Source organism: Ammospiza nelsoni, chromosome 2, assembly GCF_027579445.1.
Source record: "Ammospiza nelsoni isolate bAmmNel1 chromosome 2, bAmmNel1.pri, whole genome shotgun sequence".
Taxonomy (NCBI): Eukaryota; Metazoa; Chordata; class Aves; order Passeriformes; family Passerellidae; genus Ammospiza; species Ammospiza nelsoni.
In genome coordinates this window covers 118,264,070-118,285,659 of record NC_080634.1, presented here as the reverse complement: position 1 = coordinate 118,285,659, position 21,590 = coordinate 118,264,070, and the positions used below count along the sequence as shown (strand labels likewise).

The following is a 21,590-nucleotide window of genomic DNA, read 5'->3' as shown; positions in this document are numbered from 1 at the left end:
CGTTTTCAGGGGATGGCAACCCCCGTCGTGCTGCCTGTGCCTGCAAAGAGCGGCTGGAGCGGCCCTGGGAATTCCTTGGGATCCCGGGAGGGGCAGGGATGGGAAGGGAGCGGTGCCGGGGGTGCCGCCCCCACGCCTGAAAGATGCGGAATTGCCCCCAAAAAACCGTGTTGGATCCCCTCCCTTGGGGGCTCGGGCTTGTCCCCGGGGCCACCCAGACACGGGGCACCCACCCGCGCAAGGCAGATGCCAAAAGTGTTTTTGTTTTGGGGTGGATGGGGGAAAAGAGTTTGTTTTGGGGTGGACGGGCTTGTTCTCACCTCTCGTTTTCCGTCTCCTCTCTCTCAGTTGAAAACACTGGCAAGGAAAAGATAAAAACAAAAAGGAAAAGGTTGGAAATGTTCCTCTGTTACACAGCTCACCTGGGAACGAAACTCTTTCCCTTTTGGAGGGTTTTCCCCTCCAAGCAAAGGGGAAATGTTGTTAAATAACAGCGGGGTTTGTGCGCGCCCGGCGTAGGATTCCACGACAAGGTATCCGTGAAAACATAGCCTGAATATTTAAGAAATAAATTGTTTTATTTATTCTCCTGATTTATTTTCGTCCCGACGAGGAGTTTTTTAGGAAAAGGGCGGCAGGGAATTCCCTGCAGCCGCCTCGGGCTCCCCGAGCTGCGCACAGCGAATCCACCCCGATAGATTTGGGCCGCCCTTGCAGCACCGGGATTTTCTCTTTTTCTGTTGAAAACATTCCCAAATCTGCCCTTTCTCCAAACCACCGCAAATTTTTGGAAGTACAACACTCTCCTCTCACGGTTTCCTTTACCACCCTGTCGTTTGTCTCTATATTTTGTTCACAGGACACAGAAATGTCCCACATAAATTCCTTTTCGGGGTTAGCGATCACGGAGCTCGTTGAATAGGACCCGTTAGGACCTGCCTTGACATACAGCTAATTTTCCGCAAAATAATAAATATATCTATTTAATAGATAAATATTTTCCCCTATATATATATATATTATAATTTTTTTACCTCTGCTCATACATCCAGTTTCGGCGTCGGGCAGAGGTTTCATTGAATTTCGAGAATTTTCCCGAAAAGCAGAAGTTTCTTTTCGACGGCTGGTTTTGGTTTTTCGGTTTTGGTTTTTTTGGGGGTTTTTTGTTTTTTTTTTTTGTTTTTTTTTTTTTTTTTGTTTTTTTGTTTTTTTGTTGTTGTTTTTGGATTTTGGTTGTTTTTTTTTTTTTCCCTAAATTAATTTTCGTTTGTTTTGCTCGGCAAAAAGTCCCATCGGGATCACGCTTCGGTTAAAATGAAAATAAAAACACAGCCGAGGGTTAAATCTCCATCTCCAAGGTGCCCAGCAGAGGTGTCCCCATAGAGAGGGGCACGGGGCTGCTGCTTTCCCCTGTTTTGCAGATAAAAAGGGCAGCGCGGGAGGGATAAACGGGACACACCGCACATTCCGCCTCTCGCTCAGCTTTCCTTGACCTGCGAGCCGAAATCCAGATTAAATCCCACCCATTCCCTGCAAAGCCGCTGTCCCCGGGCGCGGTGCAGCTGCCTGAGCGGGAGGGGATGGATTGGGGGGATGGATTGGGGGGATGGATTGGGGGGATGGATAAGGAGGATGGATTGGGGGGATGGATTGGGAGGATGGATTGGGGGGATGGATTGGGAGGATGGATTGGGGGGATGGATTGGGGAGATGGATTGGGAGGATGGATTGGGGGGATGGATTGGGGGGATGGATTGGGGGGATGGATTGGGGGGATGGATAAGGAGGATGGATTGGGGGGATGGATTAGGAGGATGGATAAGGAGGATGGATTGGGGGGATGGATAAGGAGGATGGATTGGGAGGATGGATTGGGGGGATGGATAAGGAGGATGGATTGGGAGGATGGATTGGGGGGATGGATAAGGAGGATGGATTGGGAGGATGAATTGGGGGGATGGATAAGGAGGATGGATTGGGGGGATGGATAAGGAGGATGGATTGGGGAGATGGATTGGGAGGATGGATTGGGAGGATGGATTGGGAGGATGGATTGGGAGGATGGATTGGGAGGATGGATAAGGAGGATGGATTGGGGGGATGGATTGAGGGGATGGATAAGGAGGATGGATTGGGGGGATGGATTGGGGGGATGGATTGAGGGGATGGATAAGGAGGATGGATTGGGAAGATGGATTGGGGGGATGGATTGGGGGGATGGATAAGGAGGATGGATTAGGAGGATGGATAAGGAGGATGGATAAGGAGGATGGATTAGGAGGATGGATAAGGAGGATGGATTAGGAGGATGGATTGGGGGGATGGATGAGGAGGATGGATAAGGAGGATGGATTCGGAGGACGGATTGGGGGGATGGATTTGGATTAGGATACCTGACCTGATGGATTTGGGGCAGCCCTGGAACCCTTCAGGGCTCTGCTCTCCCACATCTCCGGCTGGAAGTGCCGCAGGGTGCCCGCTTTCAATCCCGGGATTTCGGGCAGGTTCCAGGGCTCGGTCTGTCCCTCGGCGTGACCGGGCCGGGCTCTCGCTGCTCTATGGGATTATTAATTACAGAGCCCCGGGCAGGTTGCAGAGCTCGGCCTGTCCCTCGGCATGGCCAGGCCGGGCTCTCGCTGCTCTCAGGGGATAATTCATTTCAGAGGCCCGGGAGAGCTGCAGCAAACGCTCCGGCCAAGCCTCCCGCGGGGATTAAGGAGTGGGGCATTGTGTCCCCCATCCCCCTCGGGATGCGGAGCCTCCTTGTCCCTCCTTGCCCCTCCTTGTGCCTCCGTGTCCCCCCTTGTCCCTCCGTGTCCCCCCTTGTCCCTCCGTGTCCCCCCTTGTCCCTCCGTGTCCCTCCTTGTCCCTCCTTGTTCCTCCTTGTCCTTCTTTGTCCCTCCTTGTCCCTCCTTGTCCCTCCTTGTCCTTCCTTGTCCTTCCTTGTCCCTCCGTGTCCCCCCTTGTCCCTCCGTGTCCCCCCTTGTCCCTCCGTGTCCCCCCTTGTCCCTCCGTGTCCCTCCTTGTCCCTCCTTGTGCCTCCGTGTCCCTCCTTGTTCCTCCTTGTTCCTCCTTGTCCCTCCTTGTCCCTCCGTGTCCTTCCTTGCCCTTCCTTGTCCTTCCTTGTCCCTCCTTGTCCTTCCTTGTCCCTTCTTGTCCCTTCGTGTCCCTCCTTGTGCCTCCGTGTCCTTCTTTGTCCCTCCTTGTCCTTCCGTGTCCCTCCGTGTCCCCCCTTGTCCCTCCTGCTCCCTCCTTGTCCCTCCGTGTCCCTCCGTGTCCCTCCGCGTCCCTCCGTGTCCCTCCTTGTCCCTCCTTGTCCCTCCTTGTCCCTCCGTGTCCCTCCTTGTCCCTCCTTATCCCCCTTCCTTCGCTGCTTTGGTCCCCACGCGTGTCGGGGCTGGCTCGGGGGCTGGGGCTGTGTCCCCGCGCGGGTGGGACAGGGACACACGCCTGGCTCGGTGTCCCCAGAGGCTGCTCAGGGGCTCCCGTCGGGTTAAATCCGGCCCGGGCCGGGCTTGATTCCCTCACTCGGGACAAGGCGAGGGACCAGGCATGGCTTTAGCGACAGAGGCGGCACCGAGATCTCCGGGAGGGTCCCGGCACCTTCTCCATTTGCTCCATGTCCCCCCGAGCGCTGCTCCGGCAGCTCCGGGGTTAAGCCCAGCCCGGCGGGGGCTGACGAGCAGCGGAGCTCGGCCCGTCCCCGGCGTGTGCGAGGGGAAAGTGCGAATTTATTTGTGTATAAACGTGTAAAATGGCCATTACACACGTGAATAAATGCGCGCTGGGGTCCACCCGAGTACCTGCGCGTGTGTCCAGGTACGCTTTAGCCAAACTCAGAATACTTTACCCAAACCCCCAATGACGCTCTCGGGTGATTTCCCAGCGCCGGGCAAGGGCCCCGCGCGTGTCCCAGCCCCACACCGCCCCCGTGTCCCCTCCCGCGGGCAGCTCAGCCCCGGTTGGGGCTCCGAGGCCCCCTCGGGGTCACCGGGAAGGGCAGCGAGGGCCGGGGGGCTCGGCCGGGGCTGTGCCCCCGCCCCGGCTCCCCCCCAGCGCTGCGTTCGGGTCCCTCGGAGGGCGCTGCGTGGAGGACACGTCACGGATACATTATCCCCTCCCCTCCCGAGGCTCCGCTGGCTTTCTGCAGCCTTTGCTAGAGAATTAACCGAGAGGTCCGCGTCAGAGCTCCTGCTGCCCCTGGGAAAAAAAAAAAAAAAAAAAAAAAAAAAAAAAAAAAAAAAAAAAAAATATATATATATATATATATATATATATATATAAATAAATAAAAAAAGGCGAGGAAAGGAAAAAGGAAAAAAAAAAAAAAAAGAGCGGAGATATCGGTGCTTTCAGACGAGGAGCGTGGCGGCTGTGATTTCCGAGAGGAGGGGAATTTTACCTTCGATCCTTGCCGAACTGCGGGAGGTGAATGTAGCAAACCCTCCCCTCGCCTTTGAAAGGCACGTCTCTGCCAAAGAGCTACCGCTCCGATCCTGAAATACGTGACAAATAAACAAGAAACCAAAAAAAAATATAGAGAGGAAAGATCCCTATCTTTCAAATTCTTTTTCTTTAAAAGGGGAGAAAAAAAAAAAAAAAAAAAAAACAAAAAAAAAAAAACAAAAAAACAAAAAAAAAAAAAAAAAAAAAAACAAACAAAAAAAACAAAAAAAAAAAAAAAAACAAAACAAAAAACCAGAAGCAAACCAATAAATAAAAGGAACAAAATCAATGCCGCGCCTCTGCCAGCGCTCGGACTTGTTTGGAAAGAGACAACGCTGAAGTGGCACAGGTCCCGAGGAAAACGGATCCTTTAATTTGACTCCGCATGAGAGGCGCGCTGGGAGCCGGGCGCGGCGGCGGCAGCGGCAGGAGCGGCCCCGCAGCCCCCGCGGCCCCCGCGGCAGCCCCGGCGCTGCCGGAGCCCCCCGGGCGCGGCCGGAGCGGCGGCGGCGGCGGCAGCGGCGCCCTCGGGCCCGCCCGGAGCGGAGCGGCCGAGGGGAGGCAGAGCCGCTGAGCCCGGAGCGCTCCGGCCGTCAGCAGCACCGGCTTCGGATCGGCGGGGAGCTCGTCGTGTCCTCGGCATCTCCGGGACCGGCTCGTTTTGCACTTCGTTCCACGCCGTTCGTTTTCTCCCCCGTTTTTTTCTTCCTTCCTTCTCCTGAGAGACAAAATGTCCAAAAATGGTTCAGCCTGCTTAGCTCAATGATTTCTCGCACGGACGCTCTATTTTCTTTTTTCTTTTTCTTTTTTTTTTTTTTTTAATTATTGTTTTTGGACGGGGCAGGATTGAGTAGAAGAAATCGTTCGGTGAAGGGGGCTCGGCGTTTTGCTGCCCATTAAGGAGAAGATCAAGATCCGATTCCCAGCTGCAGGCAGAGGCCGGGGGTGCCGTGGGTTTTCATTCTGGCTTTCGGAGCCCTCGCTGCTGCAGGCTCGGGGCAGAACTGCCTTCTCCGAGCGCCTTTCCTGCCCTGCTTGTAGCTCAGAGATCGCCTCCCCCCTCCTCGCACCGTTTCTGTTCCTGTTGGTTTTGTTTGGTCGGTTTAGCTTTATTTTTTCCCTCCATTTTTTTTGTCTTTTTTCCCCCCCTTTCGTTTATTATTATTATTATTAATTATTTGATTTGGGTAAACTGCCTTCCCAAAACGAAAACACTAACTCTGGAGTCGAAATCAATGCCTCCTGCCATTCGGAAGAACCGGGTCTAATATGCCAGTGACATCTCCGCCTTGCAACAGTCGCGATGAAGGAAAAATCCAAGAACGCGGCAAAGACTAGACGGGAAAAAGAAAATGGAGAATTCTACGAGCTGGCCAAACTCCTGCCCCTGCCCTCGGCCATCACCTCGCAGCTGGACAAGGCGTCCATCATCCGCCTCACCACCAGCTACCTGAAAATGCGAGCCGTGTTCCCCGAAGGTAAAACAGCCCCGGAGCTCCGGGAGGACGGGGACAGAGGGGCAGGGGGTGCCGGGTGGGCACGGCAGGGAGGGGGTGCCCGCAGGGGTCCCACAACGGGGAGAAAGAACGAGGAGGGATTGGGGGAAAAGCGGGCTGGGATTGATCCCCTCTGCCCCAAGCTCGGTGGCGGTGAGAGGCAGAGCCGGCTGCTTCATCCCCCTTTCTCCCCATCCTCCTCCTCCTCGGCTGCCGCTTCAGTTGCAGCGGCTCCGAGGTCCCGTCCCGATGAGAGCGGGCTCGGTTCGTGTGTTCAGCCCCGGTTACCGGGGATGGCCCCTGGGCACGGCGCTGCCAGTCCGGGAGAAAACAACCCCAACAGCGTGGTTGTTGTTATTATTTTGTTTTGGTTGGAGCTCCAGGGAAGCGGGCTGGCAGTGAAGCGCGGCCGCTCCGCAGCGAGGCCCCGCGGCTTCTCCCGGCTACAGAGAGGGGAGAGCGGGGAAGGAGAACCGAGCCCGGCCCGGCCCGGGACTGCGGCTCCCCTGGCCCTTCTCGGGGCCACCAGCAGCACCAATCCCGCTGGATTCGGGGGAAATCATCCCCCAAAGGGAAATCAGCCCCTCGGGAGGCTCCTGCCTTCCCCTGGGGCTGTCGGAGCGGCCGCGGAGCTGATGCGCTGGGCAGTGCCTGAGAGTGGCTGAATAAAGCCCAGCAGCGCCGCTTTGTCGTTTGTTTGTTTGTGCCTCTCCGGACCGGGAGCAGGGTGAAGGAATTAGCAAATTCCGCAGGGGAAGAAGGTCTGCTCTCCTTCTCAGCGCGGTTTCTAAGGAGCTTTATTAAAAGGCTAAAAAGAAAAACACGAGCAAAAAATAAAATAGGGGGAGAGAGCGGGGAGGGGCGGGGAACCAACCATCCCAACCCGAGCAAAGCTTACCGTCGTGGCCATTTAATTTTGAAATTTCGGGAGCACGGAGCAGCCGTGCCATTGTGGGAAGCCAGGGCTCCCGAGGCGCTGCTCCGCCGCATTTCCCAGCCATTATTCCCCACCGGGAAATTTCCCCATGAGAAATATAGAATAGAGAGCCGTAATTTCGAGGGGGACGATGGTGTTGGGGGGTCACTGGCCGGCCGCGCCTGGCGATCGCGCCCCCGAACGCCTTTGATTTGGGAGGGAGGAAAAGCGGCGCGTTCCGAGATGCTGCTGGAGGCGTCCCGGGCTTTTCCAGCCCTGCTGATCCTCAAGAGCGAGGAGCCGACCCCGAGCGCAGGTTTATCCCCACAGCTCGGGCGTGTTTTATGTGTCTGTCTTCCCTAAACAGGCCGGGCGTGCGCTCCCGCACACTCTGCTTGTTAAGGGCAACGTTTAAATGCATACAGCGAATTCCTGATCTTTCATCGTCTTAAGCGCGGCTGGAAATACATTTTAAACCAAAGCTTTGCGTCCAGGGATGACAGGCCGGGGGGAATTGGCTCCTCGGGTCCCCGAGCCCTGCGTTTAGTGCAGGGGAAAGGGGGGAGCCGGCTGCAGAAGGATTTTTTTAGGGGGGTTTCTTCCACACGGTCCCGCATCGCCCGAACTTTCCTCTCCTTCGGGATTTGCCCGTGGAAGGAGGGGAAGGGGGGTCCCCATCCGTCCGTCCTTCTGCCCGTCCTCCCTCCTCACGCTCAGCTACTGGTTTCCAGTTGGCTTTACTGGGAAGGGAAAGGCGTCCCAGCCTGAATCCCGGGCCAGGCAGAACCGGGGCATGAACCCCATGGCGAGGGCTGGACCCGGTGGGTCCCGGGCCGTGAATTGAAGGTGGGCACGGAGCAGCACCCGGGCTGTCCCAGCCGTCACCTCTGAGGCTCAAAGCGGTGCCAGGGTGGGGGGACAGGTCTGAGACGCCACCAGACCCGTGCTAGGCCCGGGCTAACTGCGGCCAGCACGGGCAGAAGCGCTGGGAGCTGCAGAGCTGCTTCAGCTCCGGCTGCACTGGAGGGAAAGGGAGAGAAATAAGGACAGAGAAAGAGACAGGGCTGTGTGTTTAAACCCCCTGATTTCCACACGCAGTTTAGGAAAAGTTTGAGCCCCTCAGCGAGGCGGCTGATCCCGGCAGGGTTTGGGTTTCCTGCTCAGCCCGGCCCGGCTTTTCTGAAGATGAACCCAACCCGCTCCGGCTCCAGAGAGCCAAAGGGGATTTTTACCCCCGCTCCTTTCGCCCTCGCAGCCCAAGCCCTGCAAGGGACAAGTTCGGGCTGTGAAATCCCAAATTTGCCCTGCGGTACCGCTGCGACCTTGAGATTCAGGGGTTAAAGTCAGGACACAGCAGCCTCCAGCCTCCCTCTCTCTAACACCGTCCTCTCTCGTGTTTTTTGTTTTTTTGTTGCTGTTTTTATTGCCACGGCTTTGTTGCCGTAGAAAAAAAAATACACCACGAGTCCTCTTCTGCTTCCGCTGTCAGTATTTTAATTAGTTTTTATTTTTATAAAAAAGTGAGTTAATGGAGGAAAGAGAGGCGAGAATGAACTGCGTTTAAAAACTGCGATTCTCTGCCCCCCGGTTGCGGCAGACTGGGGTGAAATCGTCACCCTCTCCCTCCCCCGTCCCCGACGCAGTGTCCAAAACCGATTATGAAATTGGACATTTATGGTTGTTTCAAGCGGATGGGAGCCAGCTAATTAATATGCGACCCAAAATACAACGTGCGCAATACAAAATAATCTGAATAAAGTGACGGAGCGGTGGATCTCCGACCTTCCTTATTCCGAGGGGCAGACAATACAAATTACTAGGGATATTCACAGCCTTCGGTCCCCATTTAAACCTGGCCACGAATGTATATTTTCAGAAAATCAAGGCCAATCGCAGCCATTTCATCTGATGGTCGCACGCGCTCGGAAAAGGTTCGTTCATTAATTAAACAAATAAATGAAGCGCGAGGCGTGGGTAATCCCTTTTCGGACGGCCAGCCGCTATTGTACTAACCACTAATAGTGACATTAAAGGTCCTGCTAAAACAAAAGCGCTTTTTTTAGGGGTCGGGGCGGGGACGGGCGGCGGGGTCGCTGCGGTCCCTCCCGGCCGGAGGGGAGGGAAGGAGGGAGAGGAAGGAGGGAGAGGAAGGGCGGGGGTCACTGCCGCGGCTCTGCCCGTGACCTCCCTGTCTGCAGGACGGCCGCTCTGGGGCCTCTGAACGCGACCGGGTGGGTTGGGCTCGGCGGGGAGAGCCGCGGTCGTGCGGGTGTGCTGGGGGGCAGATTTGTTGGAGTATTTTTTCCCCCGCGTTTTTTCTTTTCAATTTCTTTTTTTTTTTTTTCTGCGAGTTCACCCTTTTAAAAAATTATTTTATTTTATTTTTATAAATAAAAGTCTTGATCTTTCCGCCCGTCCTTCCCACCTCCCAACCCTCGGCCGCCTTCCCCGCAGAGAGGAGCGGGCGGCCCGCACGTCCCTGCCCGGCCTTGCTCCTTCCCAGACCTGCCTGATCTGTGAATTTCCCCCTCTCGGAGGTTCCCCTGGCCCGGTCCGGGTGTTCCCCGCTGGCTCCGGACCCAGCGGTGCCGTCGGGGCTGAGATTCCCCCGGTCCCGCTGCGGACGGGGCTCGGTGTCAGCGCTGCCCTCGCCGCGTCCCCAGGGGGTGACAGCAGAGCCTCGGAGCTCAGCCAGGGCACAAAGCTCAACCAGGGGCACAAAACCTCGCTGGAGCTCCGGGGCAGCCCCTCGGGATTGTCCCCGAGGCTCTCCCGACCGAGGGCGGCACAACCGCGCTGGGGAAAACCCCCCAAAAAAAGCAGAATTGGCTGCGAGCCCCCAGGGTTTGTCCTCGTTCCTTGTGAAGGCTGCGGGACCTTGCGCTCCGCGGAACAGCGCAGCAGACACAAAGGAAACAGCGCAAGTTACAGGGCAACCCGATACTGAGCGTGATACGCGCCTGGGTAATTCTTTTAGCAGAATCACGGAGCTGAAAAAGCTACCGGGCTTTCGAAAGTGTGCGCGGACGGACTCGTGTATGCCGAGAGCAAAGCTGGGAGCTGCTCCCAAATATTTCTAGGTCCCAAATATTTCTAGGTCTTATTAGAGCTCCACTCAGCCCGCCGGCTCCCTGGAAACCGGGAAATGTCCGAACGGTACAAAGGGAGCGCTGAGGTGGTTTGAAAAACAGCCGGAGGTGTCAAAAGGAGCGGAGGGCGATTTTGTCCGTGTTTGCCACAGGGACGCGTTGGTACGAAAATCCCCCAGTTTTTCAGCGGCAAAAGCAGCAGGAATTTGGGGATGTTTGTTTAAAACCCCCTCCGGAGCTGCCGGAACCGGAGCCGCCTCCCGGTGCCCGGAGGGTCCGGCGGGCACAGCCGCGCTCGGGGCCGGGTTCGCCCTGCCCGCCATCCCCGGGCTCGGGAGGGACAGACACCGCTCGGAGCACCGGGAAAAGCAGCAGGAATTTGGGGATGTTTGTTTAAAACCCCCTCTGACTCCGGAGCTGCCGGAGCCGCCTCTCGGTGCCCGGAGGGTCCGGCGGGCACAGCCGCGCTCGGGGCCGGGTTTGCCGTGCCCGGCACCCCTGTCCTGCCCGGGCCCAGGGGGACAGACGCGGCTCCGAACACCGGGAAAAGCAGGAGAGAGGCTCATCTCGCCCATATCTGCTGCGGCAGGGCGCCAGAAAAGCGGAGTTTGAGGTGGGACCGGCCAAACGCCGTCCCGCAGGGAACCTGGGTTTTGCCGCTGAGCTCTCCGCGCTCCTCCCGGCCCGAATTCCCTCGGATCGCTGGATCTGGGTGATTCCCGAGCCTCTGGCACGGCAAAGGAGCCGCGTTGGGGCCGGGTCACCCCCATGGGTGCTCCCAATGTTTGCGGGGAGGATGCTCCATCCGCCGCTGGCTGGGAATTCTCTCTCGGGCTGGGTAATTCCTGCTGCGAGGGGACATCGGGAAATGTCCCCTCCCAACCACCCCAGGCAGGGATCGCCTCCCGTCCCACCGAGGAGCGGTGCAGCAAGGCTCGCTGTGGATCCGCAGGGATTTTGGCCCCGCTCCAGGCCAGGGAGCGAATTTGGGAATATTTCCCGGGCGGGCAGGAGCAGCCAGGCCCAGCCCATGGCATCCATACATTTACAGGAACGCGTCCCTGCAAATCTCTCGGAGGAGAAGTTAATGGGCGTTAGTCCCTTATTCGAATGTAAGGTTTTATTCGTTTCGTTTTCACCTTTAAAGCGATCTGCTGGCGGATTAAATGATAAAATCGCCGGCTTTAAAATAAGCTCAGACGAATGCCAGGCTGATCCACCGAGCGTGTTTACGTCTGATGCGCGTTCGCGATTCCGACTCCAATTTAAAATTCCTAAGGGAGCGAATCTGAGCAAGTGACATTTTTTTATCCCGGGCTGGGAAAAATCCTCAAAACCCGTGCAGATTTTGGGATGCTGAGAAAGGACAGCATGGAGCGAATTGTCCCGCACGGGTGGGGCAGAGACGCGGTTCGTTCTTGAAGGGTTTCATGAGAGTTCAAGGAATAAATCTGCTCCGTTTTTGGGAATGGGAGAGCTCAGGGCAGTTTTTACACCTCCCTTTGTAGGTTTGCAGGCTCATAGTTCGAAATTTGTAATGAGTAAATCGAAATAAGGGCAAACCCCGCGGCACAGGGACAGACTCTGGAATTTCCATTTGTTGCCGTCTAGGGAAAGAAACTCCAGGAAAACTCCGTGATTCCCAAATTTTGTTTTTATCCCGAGAAACAAAAAAGCCTTTCAGCAAAAAGCACATTTTTGCCGTGTCTCTGGAATTTTAGGAGCCTTTTCCAAACGGAGATTTGGGAAAAGGCGGAGAAAAGCGCGAATTTTCGTTTGGCTCTGCCGAACAGATTTCCCAGCGCTTCTTTCAGAGCAGGGAAGGTGTTTTTCCCTTTTCCACGGGAAAACGCGATTTATTCCCGGGGTTTGGAGAGACGGACACGGGGTGGGGATGCAGACCCCTCTTTTTGGGTGCTGCTGCTGCCTTGGGACGGCGAAAAGGAGGGGTCAGAGCCGGCTCAGGTCCCCGGTGTCCCTGCCTGGCTTGGGAAGATCCTCAGCGCTTTCCCGGCGGGAGAAGGACACGGAGCCAAACACCGGGAAAGGAATCAAAACTCGGGGGAAGCACCGAGTCCTCCCCGCCGGGGATCCTGCCCATCCCAAGGGATGCCCCAAGAGTGGAGATAAATCCCCCCATCATTCCCAGGCCGGGTTTGAGTGCCCAGAGCACAAACGGATCGGGAATCACGGAGCTGGAGCTCAGGGCAGGAATTTCTGCCAGTTTTCCCTCCCGTTCCGGCGGCACAGCCGGGAGAAGGGGAATTTCTTTGGAAGCCTCTGGGCGGCCGGAGGGCACCGGGAGAAAACGCGGGGCTCCGTTTCATGGCGGGGCATCCCGAAACGGGCCGGAGTTCCAGGCTGGCAGCACCGAATCCCCGCCTTTCACCCAGGGTTACCGGCCAGCAAAAGCCTTTTTGGGTTTTGCGGCCTCCCCGAAGCCGAGGGTTGTTCTTTCTCTCCAAAAACGAGGCGCCAAACGGATGCGATGGCGCGGTCGCGTCTTTCCCTTCTCCTCCATCCCCTGGGGACAGTGACCCCTCTGTCACCGGGTGGTGGCCTCGGCTCCTCGGGAGCTCCTGAAAGGCTCCGTTTTACCCTGGAAGCCAAAATCAACCAACCAACCCAACCTCAGCCCCAGCCCCGCTGCCGCTCCTCGCCCCAAGGCAGCTCCGTCAGGAACTTTCACTGCCCCGGGCCGGGCTCGGCTGTGGGCTCGGGTTTGGGTTTGGATTTGGGCTCGGGTTTAGGCTCGGGTTTGGGGCCGAGCTGTGGGCTCGGGCAGTGGGCTCGGGTTTGGGCTCGGGTTTAGGCTCAGGTTGTGGGCTCGGGGTCGGTTTTGGGCTCAGGTTTAGGCTCAGACTGTGGGCTCGGGCTGTGGGCTCGGGTTTGGAGTCGGATTTGGGCTCGTGTGTTGGTTGGGCTGTGAGGTCAGGCTGTGGGATCGGGTTGTGGGGTCAGGTTTGGGGTCGAGCTGTAGGCTTGGGTTTGGGCTCGGGTTTGGTCTCGGGTTTGGGGCCGAGCTGTGAGCTTGGGCTGTGGGCTCGGGTTTGGGCTCGGGTTTGAGCTCAGGCTGTGGGCTCGGGTTTGGGCTCGGGTTTGAGCTCAGGCTGTGGGCTCGGGTTTGGGGTCGGGCTGTGAGCTCAGGCTGTGGGCTCGGGTTTGGGCTCGGGTTTGAGCTCAGGCTGTGGGCTCGGGTTTGGGCTGGAGTTTGGGCTCGGGCTGTGGGCTGGGGTTTGAGCTCAGGCTGTGGGCTTGGGTTTGGGCTCGGGTTTGAGCTCAGGCTGTGGGCTTGGGTTTGGGCTCGGGTTTGAGCTCAGGCTGCGGGCTGGAGTTTGGGCTCGAGCTGTGGGCTCGGGTTTGGACTCGGGGTCGGATTTGGGCTCAGGTTCAGGCTCAGACTGTGGGCTCGGGTTTCGGGTCGGGTTTGGGGTCGGATTTGGGCTCGTGTACGGGGTTGGGCTGTGTGGTCAGGCTGTGGGATCGGGCGGCTGTGGGGTCAGGTCTGGGGCCGAGCTGTGGGCTTGGGCTCAGTCTCAGGCTATGGGCTCGGGTGTAGGCTCGGCTGTGGGGTTGGGTTTGGGCTCGGGCTGTGGGGTTGGGGCTCGATGGGGCCGGGGGGCGAAGCTCTGTCGGTCCCGTCCGTGCTCAGGTGAAATCGGGGCAGTTCATCTCCAGTCGAGCTCCGGCCCTCTTCAACCTCCTCATCCTCCTGCTCCTTGGCCACCTCGGGGGTGGCCGCTCACAGGGACACAGGGACAGGGACAGACACAGGGACACAGGGACAGGGACACAGGGACAGGAGAGGGTCGGTGCAAGGACAGCACGGCCCCGGCGGGCGATGGGAGCGGAATTCCCATCGGTCCCTGCAGGAATTCCCTCCGGGGAATTCGGGGAAAGCGCATCCGCGGGGATGCTCCGCTCCAGAAAAAGAACAATTCCACCCCAAAAACTGTGTGCAGAAGGGACTGACAGCCTTTGCACCGCGGGAGGAGAGGGGGCAGGGGCAGGGGCAGGGGGACAGCTCGGGCTCCGCTGCCGCTCTGACCAAACCCTTGGGGTTTTCTGTAGGTCTGGGCGACGCCTGGGGGCAGCCGAGCAGGATCGGCCCTCTGGATAACGTGGCCATGGAGCTCGGATCCCACTTGCTCCAGGTAGGGCGCATGGAGAACCCGGCCTTGAGGGGCTGCCTCTCCTCCTTCTCCTCCTTTTCCTCCGCCCCCTTTTCCTCCTCCTCCTCCTTTTCTTCCTCCTCCTCCTCCTCCTCCTCCTCCTCCTCCTCCTCCTCCTCCTCCTCCTCCTCCTCCTCCTCCTCCTCCTCCTCTCGCTCCACCACAGCCTGTCTGAAGCCTTCATCTCATCGGGCTGGGAGAGCAGAAAACCAGAGGCACCAACCACTTAAATTCCAATTATTTCATTATTTTTCGCCTTTGATATCGGCCGAAGCAAGAGGCGCTCATCCCCTCTGGGCACGCCCAGCTCTCCCAGCCCCAAAAGTGCCGGGGATGTCCCCAGGGAGCCCCGGGGGAAGGGACCGGTGTTCCCCGGTGGTGGCACCTGGGAGGGGACAACACCCGCATTGCATCTCCCGGGGCTTTAGCACCTGAAAATCCCGCTGTTCATAACCCCGGTGATCTGCTCCGGAATTCCTCTGAATTCTGAGTTTAGGAAGTCGTAGCCGGGGCGAGGGAGCCAGCAGGAGGGATAGAAAAAAAAAATTAAAATTAACTCAATTTTTATATATATATATATATAAATTTTACTTATTTATTTATATATATATATATAAGTTTTAGTTTTAATTTTATTTCATTTTTCTTTATATATTTATATATATTACATATATAAAAAATATAATATATAATATATAATATATAATATATAATATACAATATGCAATATACAATGTACTATGTACTATGTACTATATACTATATACTATATACTATATACTATATATCATATATATACTATATTACATTATAGTATAGTATATAGTATATAGTATATAGTATATAGTATATAGTATATAGTATATAGTATATACTATATACTATATACTATATACTATATACTATATATCATATATATACTATATGTGATATATATATAGTATATACACTTACTTGTGACTCAAACAGCTAAGAGGGCAGCAGCTACTAGAAATAAAATAAAATAAAATAAAATAAAATAAAATAAAATAAAATAAAATATATTATATTATATACTAGATATATACTATATATCATATAAAACATGTATTATTTATTATATGTTATACATGTACCATATATTTATAATGATTTCATTTTTATTTATAGCTTTAAGTTTTACTTTTAATTTTATTTATATGTTTATGTATTTTATTTACATATATTCTTTTCTATTTTATTTATTTATTTATTTATTTATTTATTTATTTATTAGTACATGAACCAAACGCAGGACAGGTTTTCCCCCCCTGATTTTAGAGAGCCACTAGACCGGAATCGTTCATTGCGGGAGGTGAATTCCTGCTCACGGACCTGGGGCTGTTTTCACTCTTTGGCTCGGCCGGGGATAAAAACCCGACAGAAAATCCCTGCCCCGACCTTTGGGATGGTGAGCGCTGTTCTTCATTTGGGATCACAGAGCATCGGCCGCTCCCTGCAGGGAAAAATGGGAATTTGGGAGGCACTGACAACATCCAGGCAATGGCAGAGCTCAACGTGATCTCCTGGAATTTTATTTTATTTTATTTTATTTTATTTTATTTTATTTTATTTTATTTTATTTTATTTTATTTTATTTTATTTTATTTTATTTTATTTTATTTTATTTTATTTTATTTTATTTATCTTATCTTATCTTATCTTATCTTATCTTATCATCTTATTTCAAGTAGCTGCTGCCCTCTCAGCTGTTAGTCACGAGCCCACCTGGAAATGCTGATCCAGTTGTGTATAATAATCTGTATGATAATTTAATTTATATAATAAAGTACAGACCCAGTTGTAGAAATCATTGCTGTTGCTCCTCCTCCTGGCTGTTCCCAGTTTTGTCTGGCATTAATTGAATTTATACCAAATTAAATGCTGACCACCTGCAACTCTCATTTTACAGTTCAGCTATTTCTGAATGATGAATGCTGAAGGTTTTAATAAACCCACATTTACTGCAAAATTTTTTTTTTTTAAGAGTTCTTAGACTGAAATTTTCCATGTGAATTTTCAGCTTCAGTGTGTTTCCCTGTACATGAAATTTTGGGATGTGCTGCAGTAACAGCAGCATTGAGCCAAGTTTAATAACGATAAATTAATAAACAATTATTAATTAAGGGTAAAGCAATTGCATGACAACAGTGTTCAAAGCAAAATTGTGGCTAAAACTGCAATAAATTATTTCTCATTATAATATTTCTACAAAATTTAATTTATACTTTAAAAAATTAGCAAAGAGTAATCTGGTTTCAATTGTATGCTGTAGAGTCATTAGTAGGCCAGAGAATAATTTGGAATATTTTCCTATTGGGGTGGCACTATGAATTAGACAGGATTTTATTGCTTCTCTTCCACTTTAGCGACTTTAAATGAAATAAAACAGGTGGTTGTTTTACTTATGCACTGTAAAAATTATTTTTCTCTTCCAAATATAATTTCCAGTGATATTCACATGTGGGAATATTCACTGATATTCACACGTTGATCAAAGCTTTCTGTGCTGGGTAGGGATAATGCAGATTTTTTGTTATCAGTTACCTTTGAAAAAATGCCTGAAATTGGGCACTGAAAAATCCAGAGCCCCCAAACTGAGAGGTTTTGTACCCAAATCGTGGCCAGTTCTGGCAGAGCTTTACCACATTATTTAATTTTTTCTCCTATAAATAATATCTGATTAACCAAACTTCAATTTTTACTCAACATTTGCCTCCCAGCCAATTTCCTGCCAAGGAGAATTCGTAGGATTGGATCCCAAGTTTGAGTTGTTGAGGTTTGCAGACTGCAAGGATAAAACTTTATCACACTCAGAGAGGGAAATTTGTGCTTTTTCATTTTGGATGTTGGCAGAGGATGAGGTTGCTCAGGGTTTTTTTTTTTTTGAATGTCAGAATTTCTGTAAATTGAAGGGAGAGATCATTCATACACAGCCACACACGAATTCTTTATTTTGTTTGGAAGGTGGGCTCCCTTTGAGACTCAAAGAGAGATATTTGTGTTATTAATTTGGCTTTTTTTTCTGCTTTCCTTTTGGAAATTCACATTATTACAGAGCAGAGACACATTTTTGTAAAATGCAGCCAAATTTCAGCATTGCTGCTGGTGCCACGAGGTAAATTGCAAATATCTGGGTTTGCCAATTACACCATCAAAAAAGGCTCAGGTAGGGCCTGGCTTCCCCCTGAGCACCACAGAGCTCAGCATTGGGCTAAAAACCTACAAAAAACCTGAATAAAAGCAAAATATTCCCTGAAATCGCAGCAGCAAAGCTGAATCTATTTGGCACGATGTGGATTTCACAATGAGCAAAATCAGGTAAAAGGATAAAAACCCATAAAAACCACTTCTAAACTCCTGTTCCTCTTAGAAAAAGTCATTTTGGGAATAAACAGCCACCATAAATGCTTTTTAAAATCTGTTCATTTTAAAAATATGAGCAGGAAACATTCTTAGTGCTGTTTGTTCACTGTTCTGGTGGAGTTTCAGTTGTTTCAAACCATTTAATTCATGTTCAAACCCCTTTAAATCTTGCTTGGCTTGATATATAATAATAAATAATATAATAAATCAACTTCCCTCCACAAGGGCCTTATTTTCTACTCATTTTCCAGCCTGGCTTTGTCTCACCCTGAATTTTTAATCCTGGAGGATTCAGGATTTTACCTGCTCAAATCCATCCATGTCACCAGTGCCATTATCCCAAAGCACTCAGCATCCCCTTCCATCCAGAAATTCCCTGTCCTGTATTTTTTTTCTCCCAAAATTTTCCATTTTTTGCCCATAAATTCTTCTTTTGGAGGGGTATCAAGTCACCAGATCTTGTAGGTCTTGGTGGTATTATTACTATTACTATTACGATTACTATTACTATTACTATTACTATTACTATTACTATTACTGTTACCATTACCATTACCATTATTATTATTTTATTTTATTTTATTTTATTTTATTTTATTTTATTTTATTTTATTTTATTTTATTTTATTTTATTTTATTTTATTTTATTTTATTTCCTTTATTTTATTTTTATTTTTATTTTTATTTTATTTTTATTTTTATTTTTATTTTTATTTTTATTTTTATTTTTATTTTTAGTTTTAGTTTTAGTTTTAGTTTTAGTTTTAGTTTTAGTTTTAGTTTTAGTTTTAGTTTTAGTTTTATTTTTAGTTTATTTTTATTTTTATTTTAGTTTTATTTTATTTTTATCTATCTCTATCTCTATATCTCTATCTCTATCTCTATATCTCTATCTCTATCTCTATCTCTTCATCTTTCTCGTATCTTTATCTTTATCTTTATCTTTATCTTTATCTTTATCTTTATCTTTATCTTTATCTTTATCTTTATCTCTATCTTTATCTTTATCTCTATCTTTATCTTTATCTCTATCTTTATCTTTATCTCTATCTTTATCTTTATCTTTACCTTTACCTTTACCTTTATTTTATTCCTTAAATTTTGCTGTTTGCTGCTGCTGAAGTCAGAAATCATCCCCAAAAATCCATTTTTTCCCCCCTGTAAATGCTTTAAACAGATTTCTTGCCTCTCACCCTGTGCATTTCTCTTCCTTCCAGACTTTGGATGGTTTTGTTTTCGTCGTGGCATCCGATGGCAAAATAATGTACATTTCTGAAACAGCGTCTGTGCACCTTGGCCTGTCCCAGGTATGTGCTCTGACTCCTAAAAACAAATAAAATAAAACACAAAACACAAATTTGGACCCTCACACTGCTGCCTTGCTTTTATATAAAGTAATTTTATTTTTTTCAGGGTTGTTTGAAGGTTTTTTCTGCTTGCAAAGGGCTTTGGTGAAAGACTCAAATTTCCTTTCCTTGCCGCCACATCAGGCTGAATTGATTTCTGTTCTTGTTCGTTGTTTTACTGCTCGTTACCTTTCAGAAGGGCCATAAATAACAAAATATTGCAAATTGCAGGGCCTGAAAGCCAAGTGTGGGCAGGCAGTGGGGCTGAAATAAAATCAGAATTTGAGTCTGGGAGCTTTAGATTGTGTCAGGTATTGAGGCTGCCCATGAAAAGGAGAAAAATCTTATGTGGAACAGGGAGTTTATGGTAAATGTGCTGGGGGAGGAGGAAAAAATAAAAATAAAATTAAAAACAAAATTAAAAATAAAAATAAAAATAAATTTAAAAATAAAAATAAATATAAAAATTAAATAATGATATAAAAGATTGTGTCAGGTATTGAGGCTGCCCATGAAAAGGAGAAAAATCTTATGTGGAACAGGGGGTTTATGGTAAATGTGCTGGGGGAGGAGGAAAAAATAAAAATAAAAATAAAATTAAAAATAAAATAAAAAATAAAAATAAAACTAAAAATAAATTTAAAAATAAAATAATGATATAAAAGATTGTGTCAGGTATTGAGGCTGCCCATGAAAAGGAGAAGAATCTGATGTGGAACAGGGGGTTTATGGTAAATGTGCTGGAGGAGGAGGAAAAAATAAAAATAAAAATAAAATTAAAATTAAAAATAAAAATAAAATTAAAAATAAATTTAAAACGAAAACTAAAAATAAATTTAAAAATAAAATAATGATATAAAAGATTGTGTCAGGTATTGAGGCTGCCCATGAAAAGGAGAAAAATCTGATGTGGAACAGGGGGTTTATGGTAAATGTGCTGGAGGAGGAAAAAATAAAAATAAAAATAAAATTAAAAATAAAAATAAAATTAAAAATAAAAATACATTTAAAAATAAAAATAAAAACAAATATAAAAATAAATATAAAAATAAAATAATGATATAAAAGATTGCATCAGGTATTGAGGCTGCCCATGAAAAGCAGAAAAATCTGATGTGGAACAGGGGGTTTATGGTAAATGCGCTGGAGGAGGAGGAAAAAAATAAAAATAAAAATTAAAAAAAAATTTAAAAGAGGAAAAACACCTTTAGAGTGGGCACAGAAGGGCCTTTTAATTAAATAATCTGAAATTAACTGAAATAAAACTCAGAATTTGACTCTGGCAGCCTCAGATTGTGTCAGATACTGAGACTGTGAATGGGAAAGAAATCTGATGTGCAACAGGGGGTTCATGGTAAATGTGCTGGGGGGAGGAGGGAAAAAGTAAAATAAAAAGGAAAAAATCCTTTGGAGTGGGCACAGAAAGGGCCTTTTTATTAAATAATTTGACAATTATCTGAAATAAAACTCAGAATTTGACTCCGGCAGCCTCAGATTGTGTCAGATATCGAGGCTGCCTGTGAAAGGGAGAAAAATTTGATGTGGTTTGTGGTAAATGTGCTGGAGGAGGAGGAAAAAAAGAAAAATACAAATAATTTTAAAAAGAGGAAAAAATCCTTTAGAGTGGGCAGAGAAAGGGCCTTTTTATTAAATAATTTGACAATTATCTGAAATAAAACTCAGAATTTGACTCCGGCAGCCTGAGATTGTGTCAGATATTGAGGCTGCCCAAGAAAGGCAGAGAAATCTGAACAGGGGACTTGTGGTAAAGGTGCTGCAGGAGGAGGAAAAAAAAATAAAAATAAAAATAAAAATCTATAAAAAGGAGAAGGGGGGCAGATTTATGAGTGTTCACATGGAATTCAGGGCAGTTTTTCCTGAGTTTTTCCAGCTCAGTGCTCTTTTCAGTAAAGCATTTTATATGGTTGTGATAGAACTCATAAAACTCAGTTTACTACTGTTCTGCACCAGAACCATGAGGGCGTTTTATGCTTTTATGGTTTTTTTTTCCTCTTAGATGGACATTTCTAATTTTTTTTTTGCCTTCTTGGGATACGCACAGGGGCAAAGAGCCTGAATTTATTGTAGAAATTGAAATTAAAGCAGGAATTGAAATTAAAGCAGAAATTGAAATTAAAGCAGAAATTGACTTTCCACGCCTTTGTAACTGAAATTCCCTGGTAGCATCTGATCTAAAGTTTGCCAAAGTCCAATTAAAAAAATTCCTCATTAATTTCAGCAGGCCCTGGGTGACACTTGCAAGGAACCGAAGGGTTCAGTTGTGTATCAAACATTTATCAGTAAATAAATGAATTGAAATAAAGCCCAAACAGCAGAGGAGATGAAGGTGAGAGAGAGGAGAAGATTCTGAAATATTCTGGTGAATTTATCCTGTGGCTGTTTCCAAAAACAGAGAGGGGGAATTTAATGGCGGGGATTATTTATGTACCTTAATTTTTTTGTAGCAATCGATATTATTAATTGGAAAATATAAAGTGGAATTATTTGGATGTCTATTTATAACAGTGATATTAGAATTAATGGCTATGAGGGAAAATAGAACTCAAGAGGTAGAGAAAACAAGGATATAAACCCATAAAAACCACTTTAAACCCCTGTTTCTCTTAGAAAAAGTCATTTTGGGATTAAACAGCCACGATAAATACTTTTTTTTTACCTGTTAATTTTAAAAATATGAGCAGGAAACATTCTTAGTTCTGTTTGTTCACTGTTCTGGTGGA

At 48.9% G+C, this 21,590-nt stretch overlaps 1 protein-coding gene across 1 annotated transcript in view; it reads left to right on the top strand.

The window, feature by feature from the left end:
* The first annotated feature begins 5,138 nt into the window (after positions 1–5,138).
* The window catches only part of SIM2 (SIM bHLH transcription factor 2), a 73,187-nt gene continuing 56,735 nt past the window's right edge, over positions 5,139–21,590 (top strand). The window contains exons 1-3 of the mRNA XM_059493876.1: positions 5,139–5,924; positions 14,019–14,101; positions 18,721–18,810. Of these exons, the coding sequence (XP_059349859.1) occupies positions 5,750–5,924; positions 14,019–14,101; positions 18,721–18,810 (348 nt within the window). The 5' untranslated portion in view covers positions 5,139–5,749. The remainder of the gene's footprint in view (positions 5,925–14,018; positions 14,102–18,720; positions 18,811–21,590) is intronic.